Genomic DNA, 24048 nt, shown 5'->3' on the forward strand with positions numbered 1-24048 from the left:
GTGAAAGTTTTTGGGTTTCTGGCTATTAGTCTCCCATTCGTTACTTAATTGACCGCCACATCTCCTTTTTTGAAACACTCATTTTCAAACCACCCAAAAAAAATCATTGTGGTTCCATCTGCCTTTACAAGAGAGACAGATGGCATGCACTCTTTGTCCAATGCCATGGCCTCTTTGGTGTGACCACTTGCACTCCATCGGTAAGATAACCATCGCTTTGTAGTCTTGGTAGGTCACAGGTTAGCCACCATGCACCCTTTGTCCCATGCCCTGGCTAATTTGGGGGTGGAAAGCCTTGGGATAAAAACATATAAAAACCAAAAACACTCAAAACTTAGTATAGAAATGCCCCAAGGAGTCCTTTTTCAAGAGATTATCAAATTTTAGTTTTAGCTCCTTCAACTCTTCTATGTTGAACTGATAAGGTGCTCTAGAGTTGGGTTATGTTCATGCATACAGTTCTATAGCATGGTCAATCTAGGAGGAGACATACCTAGCAGGTCATCAAAAAAACATCATTGTACTCATCAAGCAGCTTCTCTATGTATTTAGACTCCTCTCCATCTCCTCTAGCTTCAACTCTCTAAAAAAGATTTAGAATGTCTCACATCCTTGTTTGATTTTCCTCTTGGAAGTTTTGTGGCTAAAATAATTAAAGATTTTCAATTTCTCTTTGAAAATTAAATATCTCTCTTCACAATCAATTCAAACACTATATTAGGGAGTTTGGAAATTTTCATATACTTTGGGAATTTATAGGATGGTCAATATTTGGTCACATGGTCAAATTGTTGCCCCCTTCCTTGAAAGGTGAAACTTTTTCTAGATACTATATAGATGATAGTACCAAGTTTCATCTTTAAAAAAGGGATTAAGATTTAGCCACATGGTCAAATCTTAATTTCTAACTTGAGAGTAGAACTTGGGAGATTCCCAAATTCTCTAATATATTGTTTTAAGGCATGATTTTCTATTAACTAATCCATTCCAATTATCACATCTCTTTCCCCCATGTCAAGTACATAAAAATCTCCCTTATGTGCTTCATAGTTTAACATGAAGAATAAGTTTTGTATCAAGCCCTTTGTAAAATATTTTCCTTTCAAGACAATGCAACCTTGGAGATCATGTCATGCAGTTTAGCTCATTCAATGCACACATAGCAAAGATACATGCATAATATATTGTGCCTAGCCTAAGCTAATAATAAATAATGCTCAATGCACACACATACATCAAAGGTTCGTTGATTAATTAGAGTCCTTTAACTCTCTCAAAACCTCATCCATAATTGAAAACGGAATGCACCCTACCCCCCACTCTCACATGCACTGATGATAATAGATTGATCAAAAACCCCTCTTACAACCGATGTAGACCTACATGGCCCTCAACTCTTCCAACCACCCCTCTCACCCACATGTTTCTAAAGAGTGAAATTTTTCCCCTTCATGTAGTGCCAAAGATGGGTGCACAATGATGGTGCTCTCTTTGATTCATGTGCAACTAAGTTTACATTTTATAGCTCGAGTGGCCCTCATGCCATGATGTGCTAGATGATGCTACTTAGTGCATCTCTCCCCATTGCATGGTCATACTTGAAAGAAAGGGGCACTTGAAGCCTCATTGGAGTGCAACAAAAACAATGGAATGTAGTGCAAAATGTAGTACGTAGGGATCCGCACGCTCAAAAGGTTATTTGTAGCAATGATATTGTATCCATAAGGAAAACATGCATATGAGAACAAAGTAGGTAGTTGAGATACATAGGGTGATCTTTCTAGAGGCCCCTCCTATTATAATACAACCAACCCCAATTAGATAGCCTACAGCTACTACTGATGACATAGTGGCCCAGGATCCGTTTGTTGTGTAGGATCATGATACTAGATAGAGAGGACATGTAGTACAAGCCCCACAGTCAACTTTGAGATGATCTATTAGAGCCTCATGTCCTCTTGATCATTTTGAGCCCTCTTTGCATCATGTAATGGTGACATATTCTAGTGTGCTCCTCACTTATGAGGAGACTATGGGCAAAGGTGATAGTCACTCTCTTGGGAAGGGCCATGCAATCTGAGTTTGACTCAATACAAAAAAATCATACTTGGGATTTGGTTTTCTTGCTAGATGGTAGGCATGCATTGTCATACAAGTGGGTATATAATTTGAAGAGCACTCCTGATCACCCTAAGCTAGCATACAAGACATGTTTGGTTGCTAAGGGTTTTAAATAAGAAAAGGGAGTTGACTTTAATGATATCTTCTCCCTTGTGGTCAAGATGAATACCAGTTGCTTTATATTGGCCTTGGTTGCACAGACGGATCTAGACTTGTACCAAAGGGCTATTAAGACATATTTTTTACATGGGGATTTGCATGAGGATATCTATGTAGTAGCCTATGGGCTTTGAGAAAAAGGGCAATGAGCACCTAGTGTGCAATTTGAGAAAGAGTATTTGTGGACTTGCGCAGAAACCTAGGGAATGGTATCATAAATTCGATGCCTTTATACATTTACCAAGTTATTTCCATAGAAATATAGATCTATGTGTTTACACAAAGAAGGCATACGATAGTAACCTTATCATTTTGGTGCTATATGTTGATGGCATGTGCTGCTAGGAGTGCTCATGATGAGCTAGATACTTTGAAGACTCAAGTCAAGAAGAGCTTTGGGATGAAAGACATGCAGTATGTCTCTCACATACGTGGTATGTGTATTACACATAATCGCTCTAAGGGACTCCTCTACTTGTCATCATAGAGGCAATACATTCATCATTTTTGAGCGATTTCACATGCAAGGTGGTAAGCCTATCAATTGCCCACATTACATTCTTATATGAAGGTTAGTCTGGTCAATTGTTCCTAGTCAGATGATGAGAAGGCCAAGACGGCCACAATCCCATATGCATCAATAGTGAGTAGCTTTATGTATGCCATGATAGCCACTAGACTTGACATAGCATTTGTAGTGGGAGTTGTGGCTCACTATATGGTGACACTTGGATGGCAACATTGGGATGTTGTGAAGGGTATGATGAGAGATACCTTAAGGGCACCACAAATATGTGCATCATGAAAAGTATGATGGACATTTGGGGAATTCAATAAAATCCTATAGATATTTTAGTAATTTTTCTTAATTTTCTTATAGACATGACCCCCATTTTCTAAAGCTCGCTATCATACATGCCTCTCATAATACACAAAACTCAATTTTCGCTATACTCTATTGTTTAGAATTTTGAAAAGAAGCTTTTTTGGATTGGAAGAATCATCTCTCTCTCTCTCTCTCTCTCTCTCTCTCTCTCTCTCTCTCTCTCTCTCTCTCTCTCTCTCTCTCTCTCTCTCTCTCTCTCTCTCTCTCTCTCTCTCTCTCTCTCTCTCTCTCTCTCTCTCTCTCTCTCTCTCTCTCTCTCTCTCTCCCTCTCTCTCCCTCTCTCTCTCTCTCTCTCTCTCTCTCTCTCTCTCTTTGCATTATACCTCAGTATGATATCTCAAATTGATATAAATTGAATCCATCATCTCCTTAAACATTCATTTGTTTCTTGGCCTAGGATGGTCTACTTAAGTAACTTTACTTACCTAGAGATATGTACAACATGGACAATGATTTTGTAAAATTTCTCACATAAACATATAATTTGTTATAGCTTGTGGAGTTTTTAACTTGTATCAATTTGACTATCCACATAGGCTCCTAACATTGTGGTATTATTCAGGATGTATACTAGATACAACTATGAAATATTATCTAAGTTACAACATAACAGCTATCCACTACTTCATAATATTTTGAATGGCATGTTCGCTCCAAGAATTTATAATTGGGGGAGTTTTTGACCAGGTGCTTTCTAAGATGGCCATTATTTATAGCTAAAATATGTTCATATGTGCAAACATAACTCCAGCCTTCACTTTCATCCACCCTCTCTTCATTTGCATTACCACCTTTTCCATTTTGTTTTCCTTCTTTACCACTATCACCCATGAAGTCTTTGCCTCATGCATATTGCAAGCCTCCCCTTCTTTAGTTGAGAAGCACTCCTTGTAGTAGGGGCCCCCATATGCCATAGTGATGGTGGAAAGTCCATGCGAACTTGTTCGAATGGGATTTAAGTCATAGCTCTTCCACATAAGGCACATTGATGTCCATATATTCATGCTTTTACTCTACATTATCCCAAACAAGACATTGTGTGTTCATGAAGGGACTCGCCCAGGGTGGAATGTGTAAGGGCTTACCCATTCCCATTGCAATATCTAGAAGAAGATTCCAAAGGTAAGCAGGTAGGTCTATGATCTTCACCCAAACCAGGTTATCTTTTTTAACATGTGAGCCCTACCAACTCCACACGTTTGACTCTACACGTTGCCACATTTCCATTAGAATGAGGTTCCTTCACATAATCTTAACTACAAATACAAAGAAAAAATAATTATTTATTCCAGTGGAGCAATATTATTTTATTTACATCAATATATCTATCCAAAATAGGACTAGCGTGAAGATGTTACCACCAATTTCCCCACTTCGCTAGCATTAGGGCCTTTTGTGAAGCCATCCTAGGCTCATAAGAGGTTAGACTAGTCTTTGTTGCTCAATGAGTTTACGACCAATCCCCCCTTAACACCTTTGCCATCTCCTAGATAACTACGCTCCCTATGGAGAGACCTCTCGCTCTTGAAGCCGGTCTTAGCATTTAGAGCAGCAAATATAGCCCCTTGTGTAGGGCTCCCGCAACTACCCTTGGGGGAGGAGTAGTGCATCTCTAAGTTTATCCTAATTTTTAGATAAAAGACCTAAATGAGTACAATTCAAGCACAAACACTCTTGCTAATGCATCATCCCTATGCATCAAATAGCCCTTTGGTTGCAAATCAAAAGAGTTGGGACTTATTCTAAATAATCTCCTCAATATCAAGTTCCACTTAGTTATTGAGTGTCTAAAGTATGTAGTAAAGGATTATCCTAGCCCTTGGAAGGGAAAATCGACCTTTTTCCATTTTATCTAAAGTCAAAAGCTCTAGGGTCTTAACATTCAATAGTCTTCCAATGAGTTTCATTCCCTCAATTGAGGATTTTTAGCCCTTCTAATCATCTGAGCATTTGGGGTTTAAATTTATCAAATCCCTTTAGGTATGATTGTTTGGATTATAACTCCCTCTTGAAAAATCTATTTAACTTACATCCTTGTAAAGTTCTGAAGTGTACTTCCTCAAGTGGATAGAAAGAGAGACAGAATCCCTAACTTCCTCTAACATAGTTTTCTTATTTAGTTCCTTGGTCTTAATTCCTTATTGTATTAAAATAGAAGACTAGCGTCTTTGATAAATAGCATGGAGCTTATAGACCATTATCAACTTTTTTCTTCTTCTCTGATTTGGATAATCATTCAAGTAATTGGAACTTTATTGAGACAAAGGTGAAACTTTCCATACTTAGGCCTATCGTCAAAAGAAGATTTGATCCTATAGATCCTCTTATGTATAGATCTAACCTTTATTTGATTCAAGCCTTCATAATGGTAAACTTAGACTTGGTTTCACTTCACTATAGGAATTATCTACTTACAATAAGCCTTATGATTCCAGTATTCCTTTTTGTCTAACTAAACTTCTCACATCTATTGCATCTTGCCTTCCTTTCATTGCAACAAGTGTGATCATCAAAAAAAATTTATGTTAGTTTGTTAAGATCCAATCTATAGAATTGCTTCAAAAGAACTAATTTATGTTTTTTCCACTAGAGGGCCAAAGATTTTATGAAGCTATTTTCAAAGTTTCTATCAAATGCAAATCAATCCATTCAACTTTCCAATCTAGAGTATTTTACCACAAATCTATAACATTACCTAAGCAATGTTTATCTTTGGTACTTAGCTAGCTTTATGAAACTAAGGATAATTGATATGTGACCAATTTGCTTTAGACATACGGATCACATTGCAAACGAACATACTCTTATTTTTTTAATAAAAAGAATAAAAGTCAATTGAAACAAATCCAATAAGCATATACCTTATCTTGTGGGCCAACCATTGAATGACTCAACAAGATAAGCTAGCCTCACTAAAAATCATGAATAACACTATGATCAATGAGCCATCAAAGGGATCTATTGCAAGACATTAGCAACATTCATCAATTGAACAAATTCTCATGTCATACACTTGGCAACAACAGTTTTGGTATCATGTTCTAGTAGCATTAACCCAACTTCTTAGTAGCAAATCCAAGTGATGTTCTTCATGTTGATGCAAATGGTACACATTAACCAAGGTGTTTGTCAATTCCATAGTGTATATTAATGTAACCGCAATTTAGTGCTCTCAACTCACAATACCTTCACTACAACAACTCACCTTTCATACACTTACGTATGTAGCATGTATTGATTTTCATGTCACAATCCCTAGGAATGCATGACAAGGTCTTTGGTTCAATTTATACTATCTATTAAAAGAATGATAGATTAAGAAATGATTTTAAGAGGTTATAGAGTAGGCTCACCATATACAAATGTCAATTCAATAGTGTATATTAACACGACGACAATTTAGTGTTCACAACTCACACAATACCTTTAGTGCAACGACTCACCTTTCATACGCTTACATAGGTAACATGTATTCATTTTCATCTATCACAAACCCTAGGAACGCATGACAAGGTCTTTAGTTCAATCCATACTATCTATTAAAATAGATGATAGATTGAGAAATGATTGTAAGAGGTTGTAAAGTAGGCTCACTATACTATCTATTAAAATAGATGATAGATTGAGAAACAATTGACACAGGTTATAGAGTAGTCTCACTATAATACTAAAACTCTTTACAATGTTTTCATTTTCATTTTCATGTCACAATCCCTAAGAATACAAGACAAGGTCTTAGGTTCAAGTCCTATACTACCCACTAAAAAACAAGACAAATGGGGCAATGATTGTATGAACTTGGAGTATGGCTCACCATCATACAAGAGCTTTCACTATAAACATCCTAAGACGGAAAAAAAAATGGATAAAATGGTCTACTTAAAACCTAATAGCTAACCATGGCTCATCACAACTCTACTCCCCTGCTGAAAACATGATGATCTAGAGTAATACTAAGTTACAATTGATAGAAAATGGATAACAAGTGCATTTGCAACTCTGAGGAAAGTGCAGTGGATGTGGCCATGGATCCATCCTACGGATGGGTGGTCCCAGTTAGCTAGGAACTTTTCTCAATCGAAATGAACAGCAAGGAGCTCTTCTCAAAGGAAATGAACAACAAGGATGTTGACCTAGAGTTTAGGTTACTAGAATCCCGATTTATGTTGTTTTAGGGGAACGGAATGGAACTATGCCTTATGGGCAGAGAGGTCGAGCCTTGCATCCCTCTCATTTCCCATTCTCCTTGAACTAAGTGCAGCATGAATCTGCTTCGTCCCTGGCGTTTCTACATAAAGTAGTTCGCTTGGGGTTCAACGCTAGCTGTCATTTAGGAAAGTGATCATTAGGGGAAACCCTGATTCAAGTCAGTCCTAAGTGGGAACGGCCGGAATACTTCCGCTATATGATAGATGTGGAAAGTCCTAGATCGCAAACCCCGTAACTTTCCATGGGAGTGCCGGGCGGAGCTTTCTAGACTCTCTTTCCGATGGACTGCTAAGACGTGTCCTGAACGGGAACAGGTGGACAAACAATCTACTTTTCAAAATTGAAGAGTCATTAAGAAGCTCCACCTCACCTTATTTGCTTTGAGCCAAGGATATCAACACATGGCCCGTTTTTGATAGCCACCCTTCCTCTATTTACTTATGGGATACAACTCAACATACATAGAAAGGAATATTTATCATCTTTTTTAACAATGGATATAGCATTCGTACAAGCATATGGTTTTTAGCAAACGAATTTTGCAGATTGACCTATTGATAGCACACTAAGGCACAAAATCATGAAGTTATGCCTATATCCATGAAATTGATACATATATTTGTGTTTGTGGCTATAAATGAGTTGTGATCAACATTTATTCTCTCAACATTTCAGATGTATTATATAAATCATTATACATTTTACAAATCTAAAGATAATTAAATCACACCAACAATTCACTTTGCAAATTTGTTAAGATAAATACAAGCAAAACAATAAAAACTTACCTCAAACGATATGCTTGATTATCGAGGTCATGTTTGCTTCATATCCATTTGAAGCTCCACCACTATAAAATCACACACTCTCTCTCTCTCTCTTTTTTCCCTAAACACACACACACACACACTCTCTCTCTCTCTCTCTCTCTCTCTCTCTCTCGGGCTTATTGCCTGACGGACACATATATAGCATGTCTTATTGCCTGACAGAGTGACAGCCAGCAACATGATCCCAAAAATGGCCATCTTGCACTTTTGAGTGTAAGATAAGGAGTTCATTTTGCAAATGTGTCATAAGGAATATGGCTAATTAATTAACCAATGTTGTTTAAAATTCATTTGAAGCCCTGCCTCCCTCCCTCCCTCTCTCAAATAGATGGGAAGGGTTAAAATAGTCACCCAATTCATAATCGGATATGACTGCAATTATGCATAAGAACAATGATGACCATCTTACCATCAGGCTTCTACAAAATCGGATGTATGCAATTGCTTGCATGGCTTATCTAGGATGAATTTAGAACTCCTACATGCTCTAGCATTTGATCAGTATGTTCCACACCAGATATATTCACACATTGTGGTTCACGTTCTTGGTTCAAACCGATCTCTGTTGCAACAATAGCATCTGCATGAAAAGATGAGCCATTTGGCTCTGTTGTTTCTGGGGGATCAGATGACAGTGAATCTACATGATCAGTGTTGATTCTTTCCTGCATCACTGTTGGCTGATTACGCCATTTGCGCTTTGCTGCTCTTTTTTCTTTGTAATAGGCAGCTAAAGGTCTACCCTTTTTTCTTCCATTAGATTGAGATTTTGACTTTACATGAGCTGGTGCTGTTGCTGCTGTTTGCTCGCTCTGCTGATGCATGCGTTGTGAAAAAGCCTGCTGTGTAGACCCGCCTGCATGCAGGAATTAAATATTTAATAGATGTCAAGAAGTATTCTGAAGTGCAAACTAAATGTCTATAAATGTCCCCATGCTACAATATAATATCCTTAACTAGACAAAACCATTAAGTTGTAAGTCCGGAAAAACATCCTTTACTATTAAATGGATACCACAAGTAAAGAGGCCACAACAGAACCATATTATTGTTATTTAACCTCGATCTGTTGCATGGGTTGGATAGGTAAGCTGAAAGTATGTTTGGTAGTAAGACCCAACAATCCATAACAATAGCATAGGATTACAACTACACATTACTTAGAACTATAATGCAAATAGAAAGTGAGAAATTGATATCGCTATCAAGCAGTGGGGAGTTTATACAAGTATTGGCCTGACCTGAATCAGCAAAAATTGCTATCAAAGCAGTCTTGGCAGCCTTTATCTCAGCTTCCTTTTTGCTCTTGCAAGCGCCCCCTTGGTACTGCACACCAGCTATCTCCACACTGGCACTGAACAGAGGTGAGTGCGTCTCACCAGACTTCATTAATTTATAGACTGGTAATGCCAGCTGGCACTTCTGTGCATACTCTTGCAAAAGATTCTTGCAAAGGCCAGACTCATGCTGCAGAAAAGCTCACTCAAATACAGATCTTAGACATCTGAGGGAAAACTTCTCATAAAAATATAAAAGATAATTATTTTTTGCAGTAAAGAAAGTGCTTCTTATAATCACTTGGAGGTATACCACATGACGTAACACACATCTAATGGATCACGTTACATGAAAAAACTAACATATTCTGAAAATTGAAATCAGCATTAGTGTTGCCACTCGAAAAATACCAGTGGGACTGAGCTAATGTTGGATTCCTTTGTCAAGGCTTGCAAAGCCACTTCTGCAGCCGCATGCTCAGCTTTCTTCAGATTTGCACAATAGGATGGAGACTCATAGGTCAGGTCTCGAATGGTGACCATGGCCTTAAAACATGGACGGTGAGAAGGTCCCTCCTTTGTAATCTCATAGGTTGGAGCTGGCAATCCAGCCTTTTGTGCATATTCTTGAAGCTGACTTTTGAACATGGGTGAACAGCTTTGAAAACTTTAAACCCTGAAACAAACTGCAGGTTTTCCTGGTCATCTTTACTTAATCAGACCCACTTAGCAATGTCAGTGAGAGTCTGCATACATCTTAAAGCACAGATTTGTCTGATAGGGATCTGCTTAGTCTGTGCATACATACAGGTACGTCTAACAGCAAGTTTAAATCTACACATAGAAAAACATTCAGGAAAATAAACAACTAAAAGGCAGATTATATCGCTCACCTTTTTGTCATGAGAATCTGCTTGTCAAATCAACCAGGCACATCCCATAAAAGTAAGAACATGATTACTAAAATCCTTGGTTGTTTGGAATACAATGGTGAGGCATTTTTCAGGAACTATAGGCCAAGTTTAGACCTCAAGGATATTAAGCGCTTAAATATGCACAAAAGATAGCACAACAATGTCATACAATATCTGAGGTATCCCTCATGCTCAACAATGAAAATCATTTTGAGCCAATCAGCATCACTAGTTTGATTTGCACATATAAACATGTCCCAGTTTTCAGTAGTGATAGTTTACCCTCATACTGTGTGAAATCCAGATCAGCTCTGGATGCACTAATGTGCTAACTTCCTAATACCTTAGTGCCCAGAGCCCTTCTAGACTGAGTGTAGCGTGGGGCATAGGAAAACAAATTTTGACAGCCTGGTTATTTGTGTCCACTGCCTTTAAAAAGGAGAATTTCATGAGAATCTGGAAAAAGCAGACATCGATAATGAACCAACTCACAAACCTTCAAACCAAAGCACCCCCCCCACTCCCGCCGGGCACGGAAAAAAGTTTGATTTGCACATATAAACATGTCCCCATTTTCAGTAGTTGTCACGAGGACATGAAATCTTTTTGCTATGCTTAGCATTTGAACTAAAAGTTAAATCAAACGTGCAAATGTAACTTGCACATGTGAGGTGCAAGTTAATTATATCACAATGTAGGACCTAGGACCACAAGATATCAGTTGGTGCCAAAGGGGAAAGTTATAATAAGTTATGCTTGATAGTGACTAGATGGTACCGAGTGTCAAAACTTGGCCTAGGACATTTAATTGCCATTAGTGTCAGTGGTGACACTAGGGAATTGGAATTATTTCAATTAATTAATGTCAATTCTAGGCTAATGAGTGTTGAACATCATTTGGGTGATAAATTGGTTAGGATGATAAATTAGCCTACCCAATTTAATTGTTGGCTGGTTAGATTTTTTTCTAGGTACAAAAATAACTATTAAAGTAATTTTCAAATTTTATATTTTGAAAATTAATTTAATTGGCTGGATAATGCTCGAAATTCAGTTTAAAAGGCTGCCACTGGGACAAAGTTGCCCATGCAAGTTTGGGAAAGCTGAATTGGAGCTGAGGGAGAGGGAAACCTCATTTTTGCATTTTGGAGCTGTTAGGAAGAGAGATTGGGCTACTGTTGCCTGCTTTTGGGGCCATTTCTTAGCCATTGGAGACCATTTTGGTAAAGGCTGCTACATATTCATGACCGGGGGAACCAGATGATTATGGCTAACGCACTTTCTCCTGAAGACTACAACCTCTAATGCACCCATTGCTAATGGTGAATCCATTTGGGGCTAGAAAACTAGGTCAGCAACTCAATTTGACCAAATTCTCACAACATATCTTTGAATTTTCTCTCTCATGGTTGCCAGGTACGAAAGGTGCAATACGGTATGGTACGATAAAATATGGTACTAAATGGTACCTTATGATTCTATAAGGTACAGTATGATATTAGTACAAAAAAAAATTAACTTAATTTCTCTTAAAACTATAAATGATAAGACACATGTTTAAAGTGAAACTACAGCAATGCCATAACAAAATGAGATCAATGATCATACATGATACATCATACAATTGTCATAGGAATTAGGAGTCTGATGAGCCACGACGAACTCAAGAGTCACGAGTGGAATCTGTCAATCTGGATATAATCATCAATGATACATTATACATCATCATCATCATCATCATCATCATCAAAGAGCTCATCAAGAGGAGTCTGAAGGTGACATCTCGGCATTGAATGATGAGATGCTCTCATACTCATCCTTACTGATGAGATTACCGTCATCATCAAATGATGGCTCCATCATCAAGCACAGGATGAGTGCTACTAGAGCCCTGCCTCACATATGCCTACAAACCACTCGAACCACCCCTCATCAATCTCAAAGGGTGCCGAATGACCATGCCCTTGCTAGCAACTGTTGTAACTTGAACTCACACTCCTCGCCCACGAGCATGTTGATTGTGTGTGTCACGAGTGTCTACTGCTATGAACTCTCTATAGAGCTCCGCAAAGATTTACTCCTCCGCATCAACCTCCTGGTATACACTCGGAAGAGTGTCGCCCGTCAACTTGAATGTATCAACATTCACCGACACAATACACATGACTTGACATAAGATTATAAATACTAAATTATTAACTTGTATAAAATTGAAAACAACAAATTTAAACTTGACTTAACCAAAATAATAAGTGTTTACCTACTTTGGACTACCCATGGTTATCATGGCCTTCATCATGCGTAAGTTAGTGCAACAACAAACTAGACACTCTAATTGTCGTGTGCTAAGCCGATTGTGAATCTTCGTGTGAATGAGAGAATAGGCACTCCAATTTCTCTCACATGCACCCAAAGAGCAATCTTGAGCAAGAACTCTCATTGCCAAGGTTTTAAGAGTTCGCAACACATCCGAAATTCTGCGACCAAAAGAGAGGCTTCACAAGTGACTCTCTTCTCCAACAAGTGAAAGAAGCAAAAGCCACATGCCCTCTCTGATTCGCATAGCATCCAAGCTCCTCTAGAATTGTGTTGTGGTTATCCACGGAAACCACATGAGTAAGATATGCAAGCTAGTTAGAATACAGCTCTCTATCATCCATGACTATCGGAGACTTCTAGACAAGATGTAATAGTGTCGCAAATCCATGGATGGCCTTACGCATCCATATCCATCTCTTCTCTGCTATGTCAATGATATATGGATGTTGTGACTTCGTAATCACCGTGCAAGCCCATGCCTCTATCAATGATGCTCTAAAGAAGTGAACGAGAAGACCCATGGTGGACCCCTCACAATCACTCATACGTAGCGCACTATAAAAGGGAGTCACAGGAATCACGATCCCACAGACTCTCTGCAAAAACTACTCATTGAGGCACAAGCGTTGCATGGCTTTCGCCTCCTCTATCTCATGCTCATTTCACTCATTCCATAGAGTGGACACCACTCTAGTGTAGGGAGATAGACCGTACCACATAAAGGCACTCCAAGAGCAACTACATATAAGCAAAGCAAGTTGAAAAAAGCTTCTTTAACTCAAGCATGCTATGCTCATGATACATCGCAAGCACCTTCACCTTCACCGTGAAGAAGGTGACAACTGACGTAGCCTTATGCACCACCCTCTTCACCCACTTGAGCTTCCCAATGTCCTCCATGAGCAAGTCCAAATAATGACTTGCACATAGAGTCCACACTATTGAAGGAAACTCAACCTCAAGCAAACAGCCCATGCACCAACAATTGGATGCATTGTCGCTTACAACTTGCACCACATTTGACAAGCCCACCTACAACCACATCATACATAGAACAAATTCAAAATTATGAGAAGGAAAGCTTCGGACGGACATGAATTAAAAATTATAATAATGAAAGCAACAGCTTAAATTTTTAAAAAGACAATGTATATCTCAATGATAGCTTGCCGAATGTGGTGGCAGATGAATGTGTTGGTCATTTTGCTTTTCCTCTTGCTAGTGTCTATGGCCCGCAAAAAATATGCGTCGAGTGGACATAAAATGAGTATATTAAGTGCGCTCAAGTGTTCGTGGGATGCTTCTTTTTATGCATAGTGTGAAATCGGGCTTTTTGCTTTCTGAGTAGGAGAAACCGGATTGCACCACTTGTGTAGCGCTTTCCGCAATACTTGCACATCCAATGGTGGAAGTTGGATTTCTTTGCGTCCTCCTTCACATGAATGGCGTGCAAATTGAAGGCCTCGTGCTTGTCACGAGTCACGATGCTGATGGAAAGGGAGAGTAATGAGTGAGAGAGAGACTTGAGAGACAGAGGCCCATGGGATAGTAACAAGCTGAGTCTTGAATCTTAAGCCTTGAGCCTTAAAAAAGAGAGAAAGAAGCTTGAAAGTTAGAGAGAGAGGGTGGAGGACACAAAGAAGTCCAATGGTGGAAGTTGGACTTCTTTGTGTCCTCCTTCACATGAATGGCGTGCAAATTGAAGGCCTCGTGCTTGTCACGAGTCATGATGCCGATAGAGAGGGAGAGTAATGAGTGAGAGAGAGACTTGAGAGATAGAGGCCCATGGGATAGTAACAGGCTAAGTCTTGAGTCTTGAGCCTTGAGCCTTAAAAAAGAGAGAAAGAGGCTTAAAAGTTAGAGAGAGAGAGAGGGTGGAAGTTAAAGAGAGAGGACGTACAAAATCGAGATAGGCTTGAATCTTGATAGATAGATAGCTTGCTTGAAGAGAGAGAGGCTTGAGCAATGAGAATACTTGTTGATTTGTGTAAAAAGATGGAGGAAAGGAGCACCTTTTATAGGCTAGAGAAGAGAGTCGAACAAGAGAGGAATCCAAATTGAAAAAAGAGAAAATGCTCAAGAGTATGGAAAAGAGTATCCAAGACTTGAGCATCGAATCCAATGGCAATTGGCATCCAATGAGCAATGGTATCCAATGGTAAGTGGCAATGGGCTGGTAAGTGTGCCACACAAGCAAAAAAGGGGACAAAACCGCAGGCAAAGTGTGCAGATTTGACTTTGCACTAAGATGCAAAACGCGCCAAATGCAGTGGCCCAAAAGCAGCAATTTTTTTTTAATCAAAATGTACGGATTCATATCATACCGTACAGATTGTACGGTACGAATAGATCCGTACTACATACAAGGGAAACTATGAAACAAAGGGAAGTCATGGTAACCATCAAACTCAAAGGGAAAAGGCAAATCGACTTCTTCCATAGACTCTTCAGGCACTAAGAATGAGGGTGTTTAGAAAAAGGAGATGCAATTAATGCAAGAAAAAGAGGCATGTTATTGAGCAATGCAAAAAGAGGATTACAATTGAAAAAAGGAAACAATCGAACATTATTGTAGCTAAAAATTCAACAAGTGCGAAGGATGCAACAACGCATTTAGCAAGTCTGAACATGATGAAGCCTGACGGATCTGGACTATGTGAGCTGAGGATAAGAGCGTCAGATCTTGCACAGAGAGTAGAGAGAAGTAGAGAGGAAAGTGAGCACGACACGATAGATGTTCGGTATAAAGACGTGTACCACTTTTTAGGTTTTGATAATATATAAAGTACAAGAGTGTAAGGGTGTGTTCACACCCGAACACTATGAAAGGCACAGTAAGCCTTTATTTCCAACAACCTCCCACCTAAAGGTAACATGCCTGAAGGTGAAGAAAAGAATCGGCTAAGTCTATGTATGTATAAAGCTGAAAGACACATATACTATCCAACCTCCATCATCTGGCGGCAATGAGCAAACCGATCAGCTGGAAGACCCTTCGTGAGAAGATTTGCAAGGTTATCATCTGTATATATCCTGACAAGCTCAATGCCCTTGTTGTCGAGTACATCCCTGATAAATTCATACTTCGCGTGTATGTGCTTTGTCTTTGCGTGAAAGACAGGATTCCGTGCTAGCATGATAGCACTCTGACTGTCACAGTGGAGGATAGGAACCTCTATAATACCAAGCTCTCTCACCAGACATAAAAGCCATAAAGTCTCTTTGCATATCTTAGTGTGGCAGCCACATATTCTGCCTCGTAGTAGTAGACAATGCAACATACTTTTGCAGCCTAGATATCCAAGAGATTGCTCCACCTATCAACATGAGCACATATCCTGAAGTAGACTTCCTACAGTCACGATGGCCAACATAGTCTGCATCTGTGAACCCAACAACAAAAGACTTCTGCTTACCAAAGCAAATACACAAATCCTTTGTGCCCTTAAGATATCTCATGATACTCTTCACCTCTTCCCAATGCTTTTTGCTAGAATATGCCATGTATCTGCTAACCACTCCCACCGCAAATGCAATGTCAGGACGTATAGCAACCATAGCTTACATCAAGCTACCAACAACTGAAGCATAGGGTATCTTGGCCATTTCAACCTTTCCATCATCTGATATAGGGCTATCATCTGCACTAAGTTTCCGATATGGAGACAATGGTACACTAATGGCTTTCCCCCCCTCCATATTGAAACGCTACAAAACTTTAGTGACGTATTCCTACTATGACAAATAAAGAAGACCCTTCGATCTGTCTCCGAGTATTCACATACCAAGAATATGATTGGTCTCACCAAGATCCTTCATATCAAAGCTATTGTGTAAACTCTGCTTCAAGGAGTCCAAGGCATAAACATCCTTGCCTACAATCAGCATGTCATCCACGTACAAAACCAAGAGAATAAGATTGCTATCTAATGCCTTCTTGGTGTATAAGCAATGATCAACTTGAAATGATGAAATGTCCTGAAAGGCTTTGCACACATTTTCCCCACCATTGTCAAAGAGAATGCATTTTAATGTCTTGCTGGTCTGATTTTTAGCAAGTGCCAAGAATTTTTTAAATTTATCCAAGGCCTTGTCTTTGCAACGGATTTGATAAACCCATACTTTGCGTGTGGCATCATCAACAAAGGTAATGAAATACTTCTTTCCCCTATAGATAATCATGGCATTTGACATACATCTGAATGTACCAACTCTAAGGGTGAAGACTTTAGAAAAAGAGATTTTTTATGTGACATTTGAGCATGTTTACCATAAATACAATGATCGCAATGTTCAAAATCAGCATACCTCAAAGACACTAAATAATCCAAACGAGAGAGCACTTTCATTTCAAATTGACTCATGTGTCCCAACCAACTATGCCACAAAGAAACACTTGGCTGCTTAATTATAACAACTACATGGTCACGCACACTAGATACATGCAAAGGATACATGGTATCACTTTTGGACCCCTTGGCAACAATGCGAGAGCCCTTACAGATTTTCCATTTGCTATCCCCAAAGGTGGTGTGATAGCCATCATCATCTAGTTGCCCTATGCTTATCAAGCTCTTCTTGAGTTGAGGTACATGTCTCACATTATGCAAAATAAACACAAAGCCGTACTGAAATTCCAATTTCCCATTGCCAATGCCTGCAATTTTACATGCATAGTTATCCCCCAAGTAGACAACACCACGTACAACATCATTGTAGTCAAAGAACCACTCATGATGTGGTGTGACGTGAAAGAACGCACCTAAATCAAGTATCCAAGCGTACATACCATCCTCAAAATCTGCAATCGATGCATGTGCACTCAAAGAAGAAGCAAGAAGTATATCACCATCACTATCAGTATCATGAGTGACTACATTAATCTCTTCTATTTTCACATTACTTTTCTTTGCGGCTAGCTGTCCTTTTTTTCACCCTTGTTGTCTTCAATGTTTTTGTTTTTCCCCTTCTCTTTCTTCAATTGAAAACAGTCCCGTTTGTAGTGCCCTTTTTTGCCACAATGATGGCACCACATTTTTTCCACAAGACTTACTACGTGCTCTATTTTCAGAACTGCCCTTGTGCTAAAGTCTGCCTCTAGTGTGTAATGCATTAGAAGACTTGTTTGCTGAGTTACTCTGCTTATTAAGTTCTTCCATCAGCAAAGAACTCTCCACATTAAAGTATAACAGCTGAGTATTCGAATTACTCAAAGATATCCTGAAAGTATCCCAACTTTCAGGGGAAGTACATAGCAAGAAAGTAGCCTTGAACTCTTCATCAATATGGAAATCCAAAGCAATCAGCTAACTGAAAATTCAGTTAAACTCATTCAAATGTACAGACATGGCTGTACCTTCTTTCATGCGAAACTCCATTAATTTTCTCAATGTTAAAGAGCAAGTTGTCTGACATTGACAATTGTATGGTAGAGCGAGCAAGTTTGTCCAAGTCATCCCACTCGTCTTATTCCATGTCTACTTGTTTGATTCCCTTTGTTTTGATGGGCTTTACATGTTTCTTCTACACCAAGACATTGTAGCATTGTTTTTGCCAAATTGCAAAATTATGTGCACCCTCAAGCTTCTTAATGTGCAAAATATTATTGTTGTCACTGTTTCCAGCCAAATTTTGCAGTCCCAAATTGACTAACCAGTCACCAAAGGTAAGCCCAAATGTCACAAGTAACCACCGTACACAAAAATACCAACTAGCATTAAAAAAATCCCAAGATTGCAGAAATTTCAGATATGCAAATAGATTTTCAAAGTTAAAAGGTGTCTATTGCTGCACTCCTCAAGCAATTACTGACACATTTAGGGACCAAGCTGCCAGTTACATGTGCAATTCCCAAAATTTCACTGCAATTTCTGCTCCAAAGGCATTCTCCGGCACAAATTTGACAATTTTGATCAAAAGCCCCAAATTTTTAGAGGGCAATCGGTCCAAATTGCATCAATACATGTACCCAAGTGCATGTACCAAACATTTGTTGCACACGTTGAAGGGATTTTGCAAAAGCCCCAAATCTATTGGATTCAGAGTGCACAAATTTTAGTGAAATTGAAGAAATTCCACTAAAATGTGAGAATTTCCAAAATTTCTAAAGCAAATGTGCACCAAATGTGCAATTTTTGAGTCGGATTGTCTTGTCCCACGACTAAAGTCCCCAAATTGGAGAAAAGCCCCAATTTTCTTGGGCAAAATTTCACTTTGCGCGGCATGTGAACGCTCGGTAAAAAAATTGTAGAAATTGAGGAGAAATTTTTGAAAAAAGAAAAGATGTGACGGGTCTGTCCTGGCATTGTCTTGGACCCGCCATCAAATCTGACGCCTAGCCTACGACTTGTCACCAAACTGTCTCGCTGCCTGCCGGTGTACCTGCGTCGTCCTATCGACTGCTTGTGGAAAGTGTTGCCTGGGCTACGGCCTATCGCCCACTGCTTGTCATGTGCCCTGCAGCATCTGCAAACTACCGCCTACTACCCATCGAGCCCACCTGCGACACCGCCTGCTACCCATCGAGCCATCTTGCGACACCTGTCAACTGCACGAGTCTACTCGTCTTGACAGTCTACTGCCTACCAACGAGCCTGCACACCACGTGTCAGTGTGGAGATGCTCGTCTATCCTATGGCCTGACACGCATCACTCGCTCTGATACTAGTTTGATGGAGCCTAACGGATCTGGACTGTGTGAGCTGAGGGTAAGAGCGTCAGATATTGCACAAAGAGTAGAGAGCAATAGAGAGGAGTGTGAGCACGACACAATAGATGTTCGGTACAAAGATGAGTGTACCACTTTTTAGGTTTTGATAATATACAAAGTACGAGAGTGTAAGGGTGCGTTCACACCCGAACACTGTGAAAGGCATGATGAGCCTTTATTACCAACAGAACATTGGTCAATCTTATGCTTTTGTTGTGCATTGTTCATATGATCTTTCTTTTCATGCACATGGCTTATCAATGGCTGAAAACAACAATACATGGTATTTTGATAGTGGTGCCTCGAAGCACATCACATCCTTTCATGACTTGTTTTTATCTTAGTAAATGTACAAAAGAAGAGGGTTTGTTGTATGTGTAAATAATGCTTCGTATGCAATCCAAGGCATTGAACAAATCCCCATTGTTGCAATAGATAGGAAAACTATCATGCTTGAAAAGATTTTGTATATATGCCTAGCATTTAAGAAACTTACTTTCAATTTCAACCATTGCATGTGTTAGTTCTGTGGTTAAATTCCATACAAATCAATGCAGTGTGTATACTTTCATCATCATTCTCACATAGTGGATGTGACCTTCCAGCACTCTCCTTTCTCATATTGTTCACTTGTTCACTATGACTATCCGTGAGTATGTGTCTAATGCTATTGAATCCTAATCTAACACAAGGGATCCCATCGACCAGCCAACAAGTAGCATAGAAACTCTCATCCAAATGTTCACAAGCTAAGGACGGGTCCTCAAGTTCACATACAGTAATCAAGAATCTCCACACAATCAATCAAGTCTACTTTCCAATGGATTTAATGATCACACGTATTATTCATCAACAATAAGATTTTGTGATTATTCTAGATGTATTATATGTGGTGAATTAATGTACTTGTCAATATGTTTCTATTGATGCCTATTTGCTTGAACATTTTGATATTTGATGAAAGTTACCCACAGATCCCTATTGTTACAGTAGATAGGAAAACTATCATGTTTGAAAAGATTTTGTATGTGCCTAGCATTTAAAGAAACTTACTTTTAATTTCAGCCATTGCATGTATTGGTTCTATGTTTAAATTCCATGCATATCAATGCAATGTGTATACTTTCATCATCATTCTCACATAGTGGATGTGACCTTCCAACACTCTCCTTTCTCATATTGTTCACTTGTTCACTATGACTATCTGTGAGTATGTGTCTAATGCTATTGAATCCTAATCTAACACAAGGGATCCCATTGACCAGCCAACAAGTACCATAGAAACTCTCATCCAAATGTTCACAAGCCAAGGACGAGTCCTCAAGTCCACATATAGTAATCAAGGATCTCCACACAATCAATCAGGTCTACTTTCCAATGGATTTAATGATCACACGTATTATTCATCAACAACAAGATTTTGTGATTATTCTAGATGTATTATATGTGGTGAATTGTCAAGATGTTTCTATTGATGCCTATATTGCTTGAACATTTTGGTATTTGATGAAAGTTACCCACAAATCCCCATTGTTGCAGTAGATAGCCAAACTATCATGCTTCAAAAGATTTTGTATTTGCCTAGAATTTCAAGAAACTCACTTTCAATTTCAGCCATTGCATGTATTGGTTCAATGGTTAAATTCCATGCACATTAATGCAGTGTATACTTCCATCATCATTCTCACATAGTGGATGTGACCTTCCAACACTCTCCTCTCTCATATTATTCATTTGTTCATTGTGACTACCTGTGAGTGTCTCTAATGCTACTAAATCCTAACCTAACACAAGGGATCCCATCGATCAGCCAACAAGTAGCATAGAAACTCTCATCCAAATGTTCACAAGCCAAGGATGGGTAGAGTCCACATATAGTAATCAAGGATTTCCACACAGTCAATCAAGTCTAATTTCCAATGGATTTAATGATCACACATATTATTCATCAACAATAATATTTTGTGATTATTCTAGATGTATTATATGTGGTGAATTAATGTACTTGTCAAGATGTTTCTATTGATGCCTATATTGCTTGAACATTCTTGTATTTGGTGAAAGTTACCCAAGGCTTAACAACCTTTGGAGAAACAAAGGAAAATTACTTAATTGAAAAAAACAGGAGGGCTTGAGGAGGTATGCCACCCAATAAAGCCATGCGCTATAACTTTTCATGCTAGAAAAAGATGAATGAAGATTACAAAGAGAAAGTTCACTTCTTGTCCAACGTGGCTCAAAGGCGCAGTACACGCGACTAGATGCCCAAAGTTCATGTATGACTCTACGCTCAACACAGAGGTAATGAAAATGTGGTCACGACACACCCCCTCCCCCCAAAAGATAACTCTTCATAAAATCATAAAGAAAAGGAAATATGAATCTCTTTTATTAAAATCCCAAGAAGAGTACCCCACACATTTTTTGGGAACGTCTTAATGCATGTATAAGCATACATAGTGTCTTATTCCAAAAAAAAAAAATTCAACTTTAAAATTCACCCTCAATGTCAACCTAGGCCATCGCAATCAATGTGGATCACTTGCCATGACATCGCTCAGCACTAGATAATTGACAAGTCATTCTTTGCATAATGTCAAAGGCGAGCATCCAATGGTCTTCAACACATCAATGGAGGCCTCAATTTGATAGCAAAGCACTCCAACATGGAAAACCCCAAGGTTTAATGAAGAAATCTAGTGAAATTTAAATCCAAGTTGAAAAAAATCCAAAATTGCATTCAAACTGTCTCTAAGGAATAGATTAAATATTAATCATGGTTTAATTTAGACCTTACCTAGACGATATGTTAAGGCAGGTGATATGTGCTTATGGCAAGCAAGAGAGTTGTCACTGATGTGGCACCACACATGGCGATGATCCAATGAACACGTTAGTTGATTGAAGGCAATGGTGACGCCATGTGACTAATACCAAATCTAGTGATGATGTGGCACAGGGAGAAGAATGTGCTAGTGATGGCATCACTGTTGATAAGGCAACAAGCTGTAGGCTAAATAAATTGGGAAAGGCAATGGATTGCAAGCTAAAGCGTGGGACAAGCATGTAGGTTAATGAGCTAGAGAGAGAGAGAGAGAGAGAGAGAGCACATTAATCGAGATACTCAATAGTACTAAACAGTGAGAGAGAGTGAGAGTTAGTCGACGGATAGGTATTTACCAGTGTGGAGCACACAAAGAATAAAATAATGTATTTATACTTGGGATACGGTATACTTACGCTCGCTAGGGTGAGTTCACGTGTGTGAAGTAATATATACACAGGAGAGCGTAAAGGGCCTTTACACCCAACAATCTCCCACTTAAAGGTCTGAAGCGAACCTTTAACCAACTCCCACAAGTCTAATGCAATGCTCATGTTGAGCCTTTGCAAGACTTTTAGTGAGAACATCTGTAGGGTTATCCTGTGATATGATCTTAGTCAGGATGACTAGACCATCATCCAGAACCTCTCATAAAATGATACCGAACATCAATATGTTTGTTATGCGCATGGAACATGGCATTCCTAGCCTGGCTATCACATCCAGGTACAGGTGTTTTGGTGGGCAGCCCAAAATCCTTGACCAAACGGCCAAGCCAAACTGCTTCTTTTAAAGCTTCAGTGGCTGAAATATATTCAGCCTCAGTGGTAGAGAGTGCTACTATCTTTGGCAATCTAGAGCACCAAGAAACCGCCCCACCAGTCAAGGTAACGATGTACCCGCTAGTAGACTTGCGAGTATCCAAGTCACTTGTCATGTCTGCATCACAATACCCATGCAGATCTAACGTACCCTTGCCATAGCAAATACATTTTCTTTGTGTGTCCTTAAGGTATCATAAGATACATTTCACTGCTTCCCAATGTGCTTTGCCAGGATTTGACATAAACCTGCTTACAACTCCCACTGCATAAGCAATCTCAGGTCTAGTGGCAACCATAGCATACATGACTGAACCACAAGTTGAAGCATAAGAAACACCCTTCATAGAGCTAGCTGCCTTATCATCTTTTGGGCAATCTACCTTGCTAAGCTTAAGATACGATGGAAAAAGTACACCAAAAGGCTTAGCATCAACCATAGAAAAACGATCAAGTACTTTGCTTATGCACTTTTCTTGTGAGAGAAATAAGAGCTTCTGCTCTCTATCTCGTGTCACACCTATGCCCAAAATATGTTCAGTTGCACCCAAATCCTTCATGGAAAAGGCTGAATTCAGCTGTCTTTTCAATGCATTAATCTCGCTTTTATGCTTACCAGCAATAAGCATATCATCCACATAAAGTACAAGTATAATAAGGCTTCCATCATCAGCCTTCTTAATATATAAGCAGTGATCTGCACTACTCCTTTTAAAACCATGTGAGAGTATGAAGGCATCAAACTTTTTATACCATTATCTAGGAGCCTGTTTCAAACCATGCAAGCTTCTCTTAAGCTTACATACCAAATGCTCCTTTCCTTGTATAACAAAGCCTTCGGGCTATATCAAGTACAACTCTTCTTCCAAATCACCATGCAAAAATGCAGTTCTAACATCTATCTGATCAAAGTTTAAAATCCATTGATGCTACAATGGCAAATAGCGCTCGAAGAGTGGTCATTTTGACAACAAGAGAA

At 39.1% G+C, this 24048-nt stretch overlaps 1 protein-coding gene across 6 annotated transcripts in view; it reads right to left on the reverse strand.

Moving 5' to 3' along the window:
- Positions 1–8540: 8540 nt before the first annotated feature.
- LOC148020544 (double-stranded RNA-binding protein 7-like) overlaps positions 8541–24048 on the reverse strand; it is a 51296-nt gene continuing 35788 nt past the window's right edge. For 2 of the 6 annotated variants that reach the window (XM_087698324.1, XM_087698323.1), the window contains exons 3-5: positions 9894–10158; positions 9447–9672; positions 8541–9061 (exon numbers count right to left, since the gene is read on the reverse strand). In XM_087698324.1, coding sequence (XP_087554450.1) covers positions 8664–9061; positions 9447–9672; positions 9894–10130 — 861 coding nt within the window. In that variant the 5' untranslated portion in view covers positions 10131–10158 and the 3' untranslated portion in view covers positions 8541–8663. Of the gene's footprint in view, positions 9062–9446; positions 9673–9893; positions 10181–24048 lie in introns of all 6 variants that reach the window. The other 4 variants (XM_087698322.1, XM_087698321.1, XM_087698318.1 and 1 more) reach the window with 2 other exon arrangements.

This window comes from Lygodium microphyllum, chromosome 18, assembly GCF_053477565.2.
Source record: "Lygodium microphyllum isolate KBCC chromosome 18, Lygodium_microphyllum_v1.1.10, whole genome shotgun sequence".
Classification (NCBI taxonomy): Eukaryota; Viridiplantae; Streptophyta; class Polypodiopsida; order Schizaeales; family Lygodiaceae; genus Lygodium; species Lygodium microphyllum.